Source organism: Mobula birostris, chromosome 23 (genome assembly GCF_030028105.1).
Source record: "Mobula birostris isolate sMobBir1 chromosome 23, sMobBir1.hap1, whole genome shotgun sequence".
NCBI lineage: Eukaryota > Metazoa > Chordata > Chondrichthyes > Myliobatiformes > Myliobatidae > Mobula > Mobula birostris.
This window is the reverse complement of record NC_092392.1, coordinates 64,239,897-64,254,129: the sequence shown is the minus strand read 5'-3', so window position 1 is coordinate 64,254,129 and position 14,233 is coordinate 64,239,897. Positions and strand designations below refer to the sequence as shown.

The 14,233-nt window shown below is 44.1% G+C and overlaps 1 protein-coding gene across 1 annotated transcript in view; it reads right to left on the bottom strand.

The window, feature by feature from the left end:
- Positions 1-11,257: 11,257 nt before the first annotated feature.
- Positions 11,258-14,233, bottom strand: part of LOC140186658 (E3 ubiquitin-protein ligase Hakai-like) — a 50,492-nt gene continuing 47,516 nt past the window's right edge. The window contains exon 6 of the mRNA XM_072241076.1: positions 11,258-12,930. Within this exon, the coding sequence (XP_072097177.1) occupies positions 11,892-12,930 (1,039 nt within the window). The 3' untranslated portion in view covers positions 11,258-11,891. The remainder of the gene's footprint in view (positions 12,931-14,233) is intronic.

Genomic DNA, 14,233 nt, shown 5'->3' with positions numbered 1-14,233 from the left:
AGTTGCAACCTCAGAGAATCTGATCTTCAACCCACCTCCCAACCCTTCCACCAGCTCTTTCCAACCATACCTTTGTGTATGTTACCCTCTTGTGCTCTTGGCTCCCAGCACTGAGAATTATTGCCCTTAAGATCCTGCACTTTAATATTCTGCCTCCTTCTACTACCCATTGTGTTTTCCCCTATTCTTTCTTCGCCATTTCTGCCTATCACCTCCCTGCCTCCCTTCCCCACCCCTCTATCTTTCCCCTTACTGGTTTTTCACCTGGAACCTATCAGCCTTCTCCTTCCACCCTCCCCCTAACTTCTTTATAGGGCCTCTGCCCCTTCCCTCTACAGTCCTGACAAAGGGTTCCAGCCCGAAACGTCGACCGATCTTTTCCACGGATGCTGTCCGACCTGCTGAGTTCCTCCAGCGTGTTGTGAGTGTTACCAATTTGTATGTGATCTGCAAATTCCTCCTACGTCATTAGCTAAGTAACAAATAAACAAAGTCCTAGCATGGTACACCACTGATCACAGACCTCCAATCTGTAAATCATTCTCCTACCACTAGCACCAAGCTGGATTTGGATCTAATTAGCCAGCTCACCTTGTATCCTATGTTTCTTAACCTTGCGGATCAATCTCCAATGTGGAACCTTGTTAAATTTCATACCATTCTTTCTAATCAGTCCCTCTTTGCAAATGAACATAAATGTTGTCCCTTTGAATTTTTTCCTGTAATTTGCCTACTTCTAACATAATTTAAATTGACCTGCAGTTACCTGACTTACCCCTGCCACCATATTCTAGCTATTCTCTAGCCTTCGAATACTTCATCTTTGGCTCACAAAGATGTACAAAAATCTTCACCAGGGCCCTAGCAAACGAGGTATCTTTAAGCATTAAGATTACCTGATCTTTCACCATGCTTTTCTGATTTGAGCATTAAAGCAATGGCCTCACCAGATTAGCACGGTACAGAAATAAGCCCTTCAGTCCATTATGACTGTACTGACCATCTACATCAATCCCACATGTTCTTGGTCTGTGGTCAAACTGTACCTTGGTGATGCAAGCACTTGTTCAGATGCGTTTGAAACTGTTCCCATGCATTCTCAGGGAGTGTGTCCCAGTGTCCAACCCCACCCCCCAGGTGAAAATACTTTTCTCAGATCTCCTCTAAACCTTAAGGCTGATCTATACTTGTGCATACTAGCTTAAGCAAGTGCCTACGCAAGTGGGCTATGCCGTTGTGAGCATTTATACTTGCGTGTTGGTGTGTCTGCGTCACTCTGCAGTTCACCGCCAAAACACTGGTTGGCGATGGGGTTTCTATGCCACTGTGTTGAATTTCTTTGTGTTTAAACAATGGCGACTGAAACTGAAGGAGGGTGAATTTTCTGTGCTTGCCCAGCCACTGAGAGTACATGGACGAGGAGATGCATTTCAAATATTTTCGGATGTCGGCAGGTAGAATTTGACGATTTGGTTCATTGTCTCCAACCATTTATTTCGCATCAGTGTATGCACAGTATACTCAGAGACTGGCAATCACCATTTGAGTTTTAGCTTCTGGTGGAAGTGGCTGTAGCAGCTAGCTACAAACTGGCGTCAAGCACAGGGTTCTCCATAATTTCAGAGGTCTGTAAAGCTTTATGTAAAGCATTGCAGCCAGAGTTCCTTCCCTGCCCTTCAATCGCTCAATGGGAGAGGTGCGCAATAGGCATAGGGTTCGGCATAGAGTACAGCGTAGGGAACGTGGCTATTTGACATTTGACACACAAATATAAATCAGCCTTTACTCCTCATATTTGATTCGATTCGATTGTAAGGGGAATAGATAGGCGTTTCTGCGGCCGCAAACGAGATTCCAGGAGGGTACAAGGGTCCCCGGTGCAAGGGTCAAGGATGTCTCTGAGCGGCTGCAGGACATTCTGGAGTGGGAGGGTGAACAGCCAGTGGTCGTGGTGCACATAGGTACCAACGATATAGGTGAAAAATGGGATGAGGTCCTACAAGGTGAATTTAGGGAGTTTAGGAGATAAACTAAAAAGGACCACAAAGGTAATAATCTCTGGATTACTACCAGTGCCACGTGCTAGTCAGAGTAGAAATAGGAGGATATTTCAGATGAATACGTGGCTTGAAAAATGGTGCAAGGGGGAGGGATTCAAATTTCTGGGGCATTGGAACCAGTTCTGGAGGAGGTGGGACCGGTACAAACAGGACGGTCTGCACCTGGGCTGGACTGGAACCAATGTCCTAGGGGGAGCGTTTGCTACTGTTGCTCAGGAGGATCTAAACTAATGTGGCAGGGGGATGGGAACAAGTGCAGAGAGACAGAGGGGTGTAGAATGAGGGTAGAAGCAAAAAGTAGTAAGGTGAAAAGTAAAAGTGGCAGGCCGGCAAATCCAGGGCAAAAATCAAAAAGGGTCACTTTTCAACATAATAGTATAGGGGCTAAGAGTGTTGTAAAAGCAAGCCTGAAGGCTTTGTGTGTCAATGCAAGGAGCATTCGTAACAAGGTAGATGAAATGAATGTGCAGATAGTTATTAATGAATATGATATAGTTGGGATCACAGAGACATGGCTCCAGGGTGACCAAGGATGGGAGCTCAACATTCAGGGATATTCAATATTCAGGAGGGATAGACATGAAAGAAAAGGAGGTGGGGCAGCATTGCTGGTTAGAGAGGAGATTAACGCAATAGAAAGGAAGGACATTAGCCGGGAGGATGTGGAATTGATATGGGTCAAGCTGCATAACACTAGGGGGCAGAAAACGCTGGTGGGAGTTGTGTACAGGCCAGCTAACAGTAGTAGTGAGGTTGGGGATGGCATTAAACAGGAAATTAGAAATGCGTGCAATAAAGGAACAGCAGTTATAATGGGTGACTTCAATCTACATATAGATTGGGTGACCAAATTGGTAAGGGTGCTGAGGAAGAGGATTTCTTGGAATGTATGCGGGATGGTTTTTTGAACCAACATGTCGAGGAACCAACTAGAGAGCAGGCTATTCTAGACTGGGTATTGAGCAATGAGGAAGGGTTAATTAGCAATCTTGTCGTGCGAGGCCCCTTGGGTAAGGGTGACCATAATAATAATAATATGGTGAAATTCTTCATTAAGACGGAGAGTGATATAGTTAATTCAGAAACAAAGGTTCTGAACTTAAAGAAGGGTAACTTTGAAGGTATGAGACATGAATTAGCTAAGATAGACTGGCAAATGATACTTAAAGGGTTGACGGCAAGCATTTAAAGATCGCATGGATGAACTACAACAATTGTTCAACAATTATTCATCCCAGTTTGGCAAAAGAATAAACCAGGGGAGGTAGTGCACCCGTGGCTGACAAGGGAAATTAGGGATAGTATCAATTCCAAAGAAGAAACATACAAATTAGCCAGAAAAAGCAGCACACCTGAGGACTGGGAGAAATTCAGAGTCCAGCAGAGAAGGACAAAGGGCTTAATTAGGGAAGGGAAAAAAGATTATGAGAGAAAGCTGGCAGGGAACATAAAAACTGACTGTAAAAGCTTTTATAGATATGTGAAAAGAAAAAGATTGGTTAAGACAAATGTAGGTCCCTTACAGTCAGAAACAGGTGAATTGATCATGGGGAACAAGGACATGGCAGACCAATTGAATAATTACTTTGGTTCTGTCTTCACTAAGGAGGGCATAAATAATCTTCCGGAAACAGTAGGGGACAGAGGGTCCAGTGAGATGGAGGAACTGAGGGAAATACATGTTAGTAGGGAAGTGGTGTTAGGTAAATTGAAGGGATTAAAGACAGATAAATCCCCAGGGCCAGATGGTCTGCATCCCAGAGTACTTAAAGAAGTAACCCAAGAAATAGTGGATGCATTAGTGATAATTTTTCAGAATTCTTTAGATTCTGGATTAGTTCCTGAGGATTGGAGGGTGGCTAATGTAACCCCGCTTTTTTAAAAAAGGAGAAAGAGAGAAACCGGGGAATTATATACCGTTAAGCCTGACATCGATGGTGGGGAAAATGCTACAGTCAGTTATCAAAGATGTGATAACAGCACATTTGGAAAGTGGTGAAATCATCAGACAAAGTCAGCATGGATTTGTGAAAGGAAAATCATGTCTGACAAATCTCATAGAATTTTTTTGAGGATGTAACTAGCAGGGTGGATAGGGGAGAACCGGTGGATGTAGTATACTTAGATTTTCAAAAGGCTTTTGACGAGGTCCCACACAGGAGATTAGTGTGCAAACTTAAAGCACACAGTATTGGGGGTATGGTATTGAAGAGGATAGAGAACTAGTTGGCAGACAGGAAGCAAAGAGTGGGAATAAATGGGACCTTTTCAGAATGGCAGGCAGTGACTAGCAAGGCTCAGTGCTGGGACCCCAGTTGTTTACAATATATATAAATGATTCAGACGAGGGAATAAAATGCAGCATCTCCAAGTTTGCGGATGACACGAAGCTGGGTGGCAGTGTTAGCTGTGAGGAGGATGCTAAGATGATGCAGGGTGACTTGGATAGGTTAGGTGAATGGACAAATTCATGGCAGATGCAATTAAATGTGGATAAATGTGAGGTTATCCACTTTGGTGGCAAGAACAGGAAAACAAATTATTATCTGAATGGTGGCCGATTAGGAAAAGGGGAGGTGCAACGAGACCTGGGTGTCATTGTACACCAGTCATTGAAAGTGGGTATGCAGGTACAGCAGGCGGTGAAAAAGGCGAATGGTATGCTGGCATTCATAGCAAGAGGATTCGAGTACAGGAGCAGGGAGGTACTACTGCAGTTGTACAAGGCCTTGGTGAGACCACATCTGGAGTATTGTGTGCAGTTTTGGTCCCCTAATCTGAGGAAAGACATTCTTGCCATAGAGGGAGTACAACGAAGGTTCACCAGATTGATTCCTGGGATGGCAGGACTTTCATATGATGAAAGACTGGATCGACTAGACTTATACTCTCTGGCATTTAGAAGATTGAGGGGGGATCTTATTGAAACATATAAAATTCTAAAGGGATTGGACAGTCTAGATGCAGGAAGATTGTTCCTGATGTTGGGGAAGTCCAGAACGAGGGGTCACAGTTTGAGGATAAAGGGGAAGCCTTTTAGGACCGAGATGAGGAAAGACTTCTTCACACAGAGAGTGGTGAATCTGTGGAATTCTCTGCCACAGGAAACAGTTGAGCCCAGTTCACTGGCTATAATTAAGAGGGAGTTAGATATGGCCCTTGTGGCTAAAGGGATCGGGGGTATGGAGAGAAGGCAGGTACAGGGTACTGAGCTGGATGATCAGCCATGATCATACTGAATGGTGGTGCAGGCTCAAAGGGCCAAATGGCCTACTCCTTCACCTATTTTCTATGTTTCTATCTGTGCCGTCGGAGTTTGGACACCCCCCCCCCCATTACGGGCAAAACCACTCATCTATTCAGAGCTCTCTAAAACTGGTTGCACAGACCGAGAGTGTGGCAAAGAAGCTCTTTGTTAGTCTTGCCTTTATTAGTCAAGGCATTGAGGTCAAGGGTCAGGCAGTTAATTTGCAGGTTTAAAAAACTCCGGTTATCCACATCTATAGTTATTGCTTTCAATTCCCTGTTGTAGGAAGGACATGGAGACTTCAGAGAGGGTGCAGAGTGTGTTACCAGGACGCTGCCTAGATTAGAGAACATAGGTACAAGGAGAGACTGGACCAGTATTTTTTTTTCTCTCTCTGGAGAGGTCTTGGTTGAGGGGAGATCTAATAGAAATTTAAATTATACGTTAGTAGATAGCCAGTATCCATCTTCCAGGGTCAAAATGTCTAATACTAGAGGCCTTGTGATTAAGGTGAGGGGGGTAAGTTCAAAGGAGATGTGTATGGCAGATTAATTTTTTTACACACACACAGAGTGGTGGGTGCCTGGAATGTGTTGCCAAGAGTGGTGATGGAGGCAAACATGATAGCGACATTTAAGAAGCTCTTAGATAGAGATGGAGGGATATGACTCTGCAGGCAGGAATTAATTTAGTTAGGCAGGTACTTACTAGTTTAACTCAACATGAGGGCTTTCTCATGTGCTGTTCTATGTCCCTCATAATTTTGTATGCCTGCACCAGGCTCCCACTTAGCCTCCTCAGTCCAATGAAAACAAATCCAAACAATCCAGTTGCTCATCAAAACATGAACATGCCATCCCAGGTGACTCCCTCCAGTAGTGCAGTAACCAGAACTGCACACTGTCTTTCAGATGCCGTCTAACTCAAGTTTTATGAAGTTGTGCTACAAGTTCCATGTTCTTATATTCTGTTACCACCCAATTATGCCTTCTTTACTACTTTACTCTAACCTTTAGGGATGCATGGATTGTATATCAAAGTTCATCGATACTCCCCTAATGCCATCCTATTCACCCTTATTGTACACTTCCCACTTTATGCTTCATCTACCATAGTCTTGCCCACATTTCTGTAAAAACCCCCTCTTGGTTTAGTATTGTCAGCAGTAATGGTGCTATCAGACATGCTGTTGGCCTATACTGTGAGTAAGTGGGCCTCTGGTCACAGCCACCAACACGAGAAGGAATCCCCTTATTCCCACTCTCTGCTTTCTGGCCAGTAAATATGTGTTAGTCCACATCAATAACAACCCTGACTTCATGAACTCTATAAAGTTATGGAACGTCTCTGTGTCCTCAGGCCCTTTATCTCACCTTATCCATGCCAACCATCAGTACCCATCTCCACCAATCCAATTTACCAGCACTTCTCTCCCTCAGCAACAAGTGCTCATCCAGATACTGTTAAATGCTGTGAGTGCTCCAGAGACCAACCATCTTCTGGGGGAAAAAATACTCTTCCTCAGGTCCTCTCTAAACCTCCTACCCCTTCCTATGTCTGCTAAGTTTTGTCACCACCGTCATGGAATGAATTTCCATCTACAAAGTTCTGCCCTTCTTAGCCCTACCACAGGTTCAGCCACCTGCCAACCACCTCCATTCCAAGGAAACCTGCCTCCCCAGTCTCTCTCTGCCCAGCTGGAGCACCTCCTTCAGAAGGATGAGCAGTTCAGCCTGGTAGCTTACCCACCACTTTACATACACTTAGAGATAAGCAACCATGTGCTGGCAGTGGCTGGATGTGAATAAAACAAGTTCAGTTCAGCAAACTCAACTCTATTTGACAAATGGAATGTGATAAAGTATATACTTAACAACATTTGCAAAGCTTGAGCAGAGAAAGCATAAATCAAGCACATACTCCTATGTGGTATCATTCTAACTTACATTTTAAATAAAATCCTCATGGACCTGGTATGAAAAACCATTCACCAAAACTTAACAAAGTGTCTTGCAAAATTATCCAATAAAGTGGAGAAGCAGTGAAAAATTCCTCATTTAACTGTTCACTTGTTCATCCAAGTATTAGTTACAGGATTTGTTAAAGCACCAGATAGTATTACCAAAACAGTTCCAAAAATAGATTCTATTTCCACTTTAATTCCTCAGCATTGCAACATATATAAGACCATACGGTTGACTGGGAAAATCACAGTTAGTGATGGATCTCAAGAGAGTGAGTTGTAGATGGCTTTTTAGAGCAGTTTGTCATTGAGCCTGCTAGGGGATCAGCTATACTGGATTGGGTGTTATGTAATGTACCGGATGTGATTCGGGAGCTTAAGGTAAAAGAACCCTTCGGAGGCAGTGATCACAATATGATTGAGTTCAACTTGAAATTTGAAAGGGAGAAAGTAAAGTCTGATGTAGCAGTATTTCAGTGGAGTAAAAGAAATTACAGAGGTATGAGAGAGGATTTGGCCAAAGTGGAAGGTGCTGGCAGGGATGACAGCAGAGGAGCAATGGCGTGAGTTACTGGGAAAAATGAGGAAGGTGCAGGATAGATGTATTCCAAAAACAAAGAAATACTCAAATGGCAAAATAGTCCAACCATGGCTGACAAGGGAAGTCAAAGTTAATATAAACACAAAAGAGAGGGCATATAACAAAATTAGTGGGAAGATAAACGGTTGGGAAGCTTTTAAAAACTTACAGAGAGCAACTAAAAGAATCATTAGCAGGGAAAAGATGAAGTATGAAAGGAAGCTAGCAAACAATATCAAAGTGAAAGCTTCTTTAAGTGTGCAAAAATAAAAGAGAGATGAGGGTGGATATAGGACCATTTGAAAAGGAGGCCAGAGAACTAATAAAGAGGGACCAGGAGATGGCAAATGAACTAAATGAGTATTTTGCATCAGTCTTCACTGTGGAAGTAATGATCTTTCAAGAATCATTGAACTCTGGCATGGTGCCAGAGGACTGAAAATTGCATATGACACTCCACTCTTTAAAGGAAGGAAGGAGACAACAGAAGGGAAATTATAGACCAGTTAGCCTGACTTCAGTGGTTGGGAAGATGTTGGAGTCCATTGTTGAGGATGAGGTTATGGAGTACTTGGTGACACAGGACAAGATAGGAGAAAGTCAGCATGGTTTCCTGAAGGGAAAATCTTGCGTGACAAACTTGTTGGAATTCTTTGAGATTATAAGTAGGATATATAAAGGGGATGCAGTGGATGTTGTATATTTGGTCTTTCAGAAAGCCTTTGACAAGGTGCCACACATGAGGCTTCTTATCAAGTTAGGACCCCAAGGTATTACAGATAAGTTATTGGCATTGTTGGAGCATTGGATGATAGGTAGGAGGCAGCAAGTGGGAATAAAAGGATCCTTTTCAGATTGTCTGCCAGTGACTTTTTAAAACTTTATTTATGGGATGTGGACGTCACCTGTTAAGCCAGCATTTATTGCCCATCCCTTGTTTTTCTTGAGAAGGTGATGAGCTGCCTTCTTGAACCGCTGCAGACCCTGAGGTGTAGGTACACCCACAGTGCTGTTAGGGGCAGAATTCCATGATTTGTACCCAGCCACAATGAAGGAATGGCGATGTGTTTCCGAGTCAGGATGGTGAGTAACTTGGAGGGGTATTTCCAAGTGGTGTTGTTCCCAGGAATCTGCTGTTCTCATCCTTCTAGATTGTGGTGGTCGTGGGTCTGGACGGTGCTGCCTTAGGAACTTTGGTGTGCTGTTGCAGTGCATCTTGTAGATAGTACACACTGCTGCAACTGTTTGTCGATGGTGGAGGGATTGGATGCTTGTGGAAGGGGTACCAATCAAGTGGGCTGCCTTGTACTGGATAGTGTCAAGCTTCTTGAGTGTTGATGGAGCAACGCTCATCCAGACGAGTGGCAAGTATCCCATGACACTCCTGACCTGAGCCTTGTAGATGGTGGACAGGCTTTGGGGAGTCAGGAAGTGAGTTACACGCCTCAGGATTCCTAGCCCTTGACCTGCTCTGGTAGCCATGGTGTTTATATGGCTAGACCAGTTCAGTTTCCTGTCAATGCTAACTCCAGGATGTTGATAGTAGGGGATTCAGTGATGGTGATGCCACTGAATATCAAGGGATAATAGTCAGAGCCTCTCTTGTTGGAGATGATCATTGCCAGGCATTTGTACGGCTCATTTGACTATTTCTTTTTATGCTGTACATCAATGACATGGATGATGGAATAGATGGCTTTGATGCCAAGTTTGCAGATGATACGAAGATTGATGGAGGGGCAGGTATTGTTGAGGAAACAGGTAGGCTGCAGAACGACTTAAGACAGTTTAGGAGAATGCGCAAGAAAGTGGCAAATGAAATACAATGCTGGAAAATGCATGATCATGCACTTTGGTAGTAGAAATAAATGTGCAGACTATTTTCTAAACAGGGAGAAAATCCAAAAATGTGAGATGCAAAGCGACTTGAGAGTCCTTGAGCAGAACACCCTAAAGGTTAACTTGCAGGTAGAGTCAATAGTAAGGAAGGTAAATGCATTCATTTCAGGAGGTCCAGAATACAAGATTAGGGATGTGTTGCCGAGGCTTTATAAGGCACTGGTGAGGCCTCACCCTGAGTATTGTGAACAGTTTTGGGCTCCTCATCTAAAAAAGGGAGAGGGTCCAGAGGAGGTTCACAAGAATGATTCCGGGAATGAAAGGGTTATCGTACGTGGAACGTTTGATGGCTCTGGGTCTGTACTCGCTGGAATTTAGAAGGAGCAAGGGGCACCTCAATGAAACCTTTCGAATGTTGAAAGGCCGAGACAGAGTAGATGTAGAAAGGATGTTTCCCATGGTGAGGGTATGTAGGACAAGGAGGCACAGCCTCAGGACAGAGGGGCATCCATTTAAAACAGAGATGAAGAGAAATTTCTTTAGCCAAGAGTGTGGAAAATTTGTGGAGCCAGGCAGCTGTGGAGGCCTGGTTGTTGGGTGTATTTAAGGCAGGGATTGATAGGTTCTTGACTGGACACAGCATCAAAGTTATGGGGAAAAGGCAGGGGAGTGGGGCTGAGGAGGGTAAAAAGGATTCAACCATGATTGAATGGTGGAGCAGACTCGATGGGCCAAATGGCCCAATTCTGCTCCTATGTCTTATGGTCTTACAAAATATAAGAGCAGAATTAGACCATCTGACCCTTCAAGTCTGCTCCACTACTTTATCATGGCTGATCCAAATTTCCTCTCAGCATCAATCTCCTGCCTTCTCTCCATATATCTTCACGCCAAGATCAATCAAGAATCTATCAACCTCTGCCCTAGATATACATAAAGATTTGGCCTCCTCAACTGCCTGCGGCAAAGAATTCCAGATTCATCACTCTAGCAAAAGAAATTCCTCATCTCCATTCTAAAAAGACACCTCTCTATTCTGAGGCTGTGTCCTGTGGTCAGATTCTCACACCAGAGGAAGCATCCTCTTCATATCAAAGCCTTTCACCATTAGATAGGTTTCAATGAGGTTACCCCTCATTCTTCTGAATTCCAGTGAATACAGGCCCAGAGCTATCAAACGCTCTTCATATGACAAGCCATTCAATCCTAGAATCATTTGTGTGAACCTCCTTTGAACCATCTCCAGTTTCAGTAGATACTTTCTAAGATAAGGATCCAAAACTGCTCAGAATACTCTAAGTGAAGCCTCACCAGTGTGTTATGAAGTCTCAACATTACATCCTTGCTTTTATATTCTAGTTCTCTTGAAATGAACGCTAACATCGCATTTACCTTCCTAAACAAAGACTCAACCTGCAAATTAGCCTTCAGGGAATCCTGCACAAGGACACCCAAGTCCCTTTGCAAATTAACCTTTAGGGAATCCTGCACAAGGACTCCTAAGACCCTTTGCACCTCTATACTCTGCACATTTTATTAGAAATCACTGCAATACAAAAGACCTTCAATTAAAACTCGCTTTGAAGTTTATTTTTCTTTCTTTTCTTGTCAGTAAAAGATGCTTTCAATAATAAAACAATATTCAGCTGGGGTGAGAAGACCTGAGGCAAAGGAATCAACAACATATTACAGAGAATGCAAACTCATTAAGTTGCTGGCAATCACTTAGTTTGGATTTAATATTCAAATGCATGTGAATTTATACACAGAAATTAATTAAAATATCTGCATTTTATGATCTGGCATTGACCCCTACACATTGTCAGCTTAAGGCTTTTTGTGTATGTTCATCTTAAAACAACATAAAATGCTTACAAGTATATATGTATATACAGAATATTTTACAGTGGAGTCAAAGAATGGATGTTAAGAAAAGTAAACAACACTCCAAAATGAAATAAAGTGGAATTTCAGCTACTCATTCCTCGTTTCTTCACCCAAGTACTGATTGTTACAGGACAACTTTATGCACTATTGAAAATGTAGTTGTATATAGTCTGAAAAATAAACTCCATGGGGCTTCACGCAAGTTGAGCTGCAGAGCCTTTCTTCTTAACCTTTTACACTGTGATCTCTTTTCTGCATGTTCCCTTCTGATATAGAGATATGGAACCAACGTTAGACCATTGGAGGGTGAAGAGCTTACTGATAGTATGGTCTATACCGTGCCTGGTCAGGGTGATGTGGTGCAGGTAACGGAGCCTGTGGCGGTGGAACTTGAATCCTTGGGGGAGGTGGACCTCGGGGAGCAGGCCAAACACCAATACCAGGGCTGTGCCCTCCAGGTTGGGAGAATGGAGGACTGAGAGTTCCCTGGTCTTCTGTGTATTGAGGCATTGAGGAAGCAGAGTAATGATGGGGAGGAGGAGTATTCACAGGGGGTCCCGTATGCTGTGGAGGAGGTGGCCCATGGGGAGGATGGTTCATATACGGTGGCATTTGAGCCAAGATGTGCCCTGGCGGGGGGTTGATTGGGGGGGGAGCTGCTGACAGTGGTGGGGGTGGTGCCTGATTGTAGACCATGTGTGGGTTGCCGGCTGTCTGTGCCGGGTGCTGCATGGGGTGGCTGATGGGTGGAGGAGGGGGAGGCGGCGGAGCATAGTGCTGCTGTGGAGGCAACATGTGGTGTGGGTGAGGCACCACAGGACTGTTCTGGTACTCAGGATGGTGATGAGGGGTGGCAGGCGGGGGCTCCCGACTGCCTGAACTGGAAGAATCGTCCTGTATAGGAACGGTGATCAGGTTGCTGTGCTTCCTTGTGGTCACTGTTGAGATTCGGAAGGTCTCCTGGTTCACGGACCGTGGCGGTGGAGCAAGAGCCATCTCAGAGGGCGGTGGGCGGATGTCCTCATGCGTCTGGCTGTAATGATCATGTGACACATGCTGCAGAGGAGGTGGTGGCATCATGATGGTGTGCTGCTTGGGTGGAAGGTGAGGTAGGTGATGCTTATCTTGTGGCATCAGGAAACGTTCTGTCATCTCTGCTGCAGGAGTCATGGCGGTATGCAGCTGCTCTGGCTGGGGCCTAATGATGGCTTTGTTAGTTCTCATGTGTCTATGGTTAATGTGAGCTTGCAAGTCTCTTTGAGAAAGATATGTCCGTTTGCAGCCTTGGACAATACTACACATGAACAGTGACCCCCTTAAGCACTGCTCGATGCGCTGGACTGGGTCATTACACCTAAAAGATACAAAATAAATGGATTTTATCAACCTCAATAACATTATGCTTTGGTTCAAGAACACTGATATTTGTGCTTTGGAAGTTTCACCCCACAATCAAACTGTTTGTTTGTTCATTATGAATATTAAGTTCACAAGAACCAGTGAACATCACCTTCTAAAATGTTATACAGGTTTCCCCCGCCATCCGAAGGTAGAGTGTCCCTATGAAACGGTTTGTAAGCCGGAATGTCGTAAAGCGAAGAAGCAATTACCATTTATTTATATGGGAAAATTTTGTGAGTGTTCGCAGACCCAAAAATAACCTACCAAATCTCGCCAAATAACACATAAAACCTAAAATAACAGTAACATATAGTAAAAGCAGGAATGATATGATAAATACACAGCCTATATAAGGTAGAAATACTTCTCTACAACGACTGCCTGCACAGATCGCCGTAGCGAAAATCTCACGCAAATGCTCTCGGCAGAAAATCTCACGCCAGCGCTGTTGGCGTAAATGCGCTCTCCAGTAACCTTTAAACTATGAAGCTGCCAAATCTACCAAATAACACGTAAAAATACACAGCCTATATAAAGTAGAAATAATGTATGTACAATGTAGTATCACTTACCGGAATTGGGAAAACAGCGCCAAGCACACTGATGATGGTGTGTTAGACTGAGTCGTCACAGGCTGGGGTGGTGCAGTGGCCCCCACCCTCCGGGCCGCCGACCCGATACATTACCGCGAAGAACGCAGTAGCCAGAGGCACACAGCACATCTTTAAGAAAAAAGCCCAAGTAAACATGCTAATTAGTTAGGTGCTGCCCGGCACGTAAATGTCAGCGCAGATCAGAGGCGATTGCTGATTGCATCGCCTCTGATCTGGGCCGACAATTACGTGCTAGGCGGCACCTAATTAATTAGCATGTTTATTTTGGCTTTTTTCTTAAAGATGTGCTGTCTGTACAGTATCTGTCCAGGCCCGGGGGTTGGGGTGGTGGGACACTGGGGCTTCATCTCATTGTCGATCAGGGCAGGCAGCTCATCTTCTCCTATGACTGCCCGCCTCGATGTCGAAGGTCAAAGTTCGTCGTCTGCTGTGGCTGATGTGGAAGGTTTGCTTGACTGCTGAGCCTCGCGCATTTTTCTATCATACAGTTCTTTGTGGGCACTCAAACCAACCTGCAAATATCCCCTAAACCTACGTATCCTTTCAAAATTAAAATTGTACTTTATCATTGCAGCAAAAATCTCACACAGTTGCTTCACTTTCGCTACTGCATTCAGTTTCGATTGTTATCCTTTCCTCTTC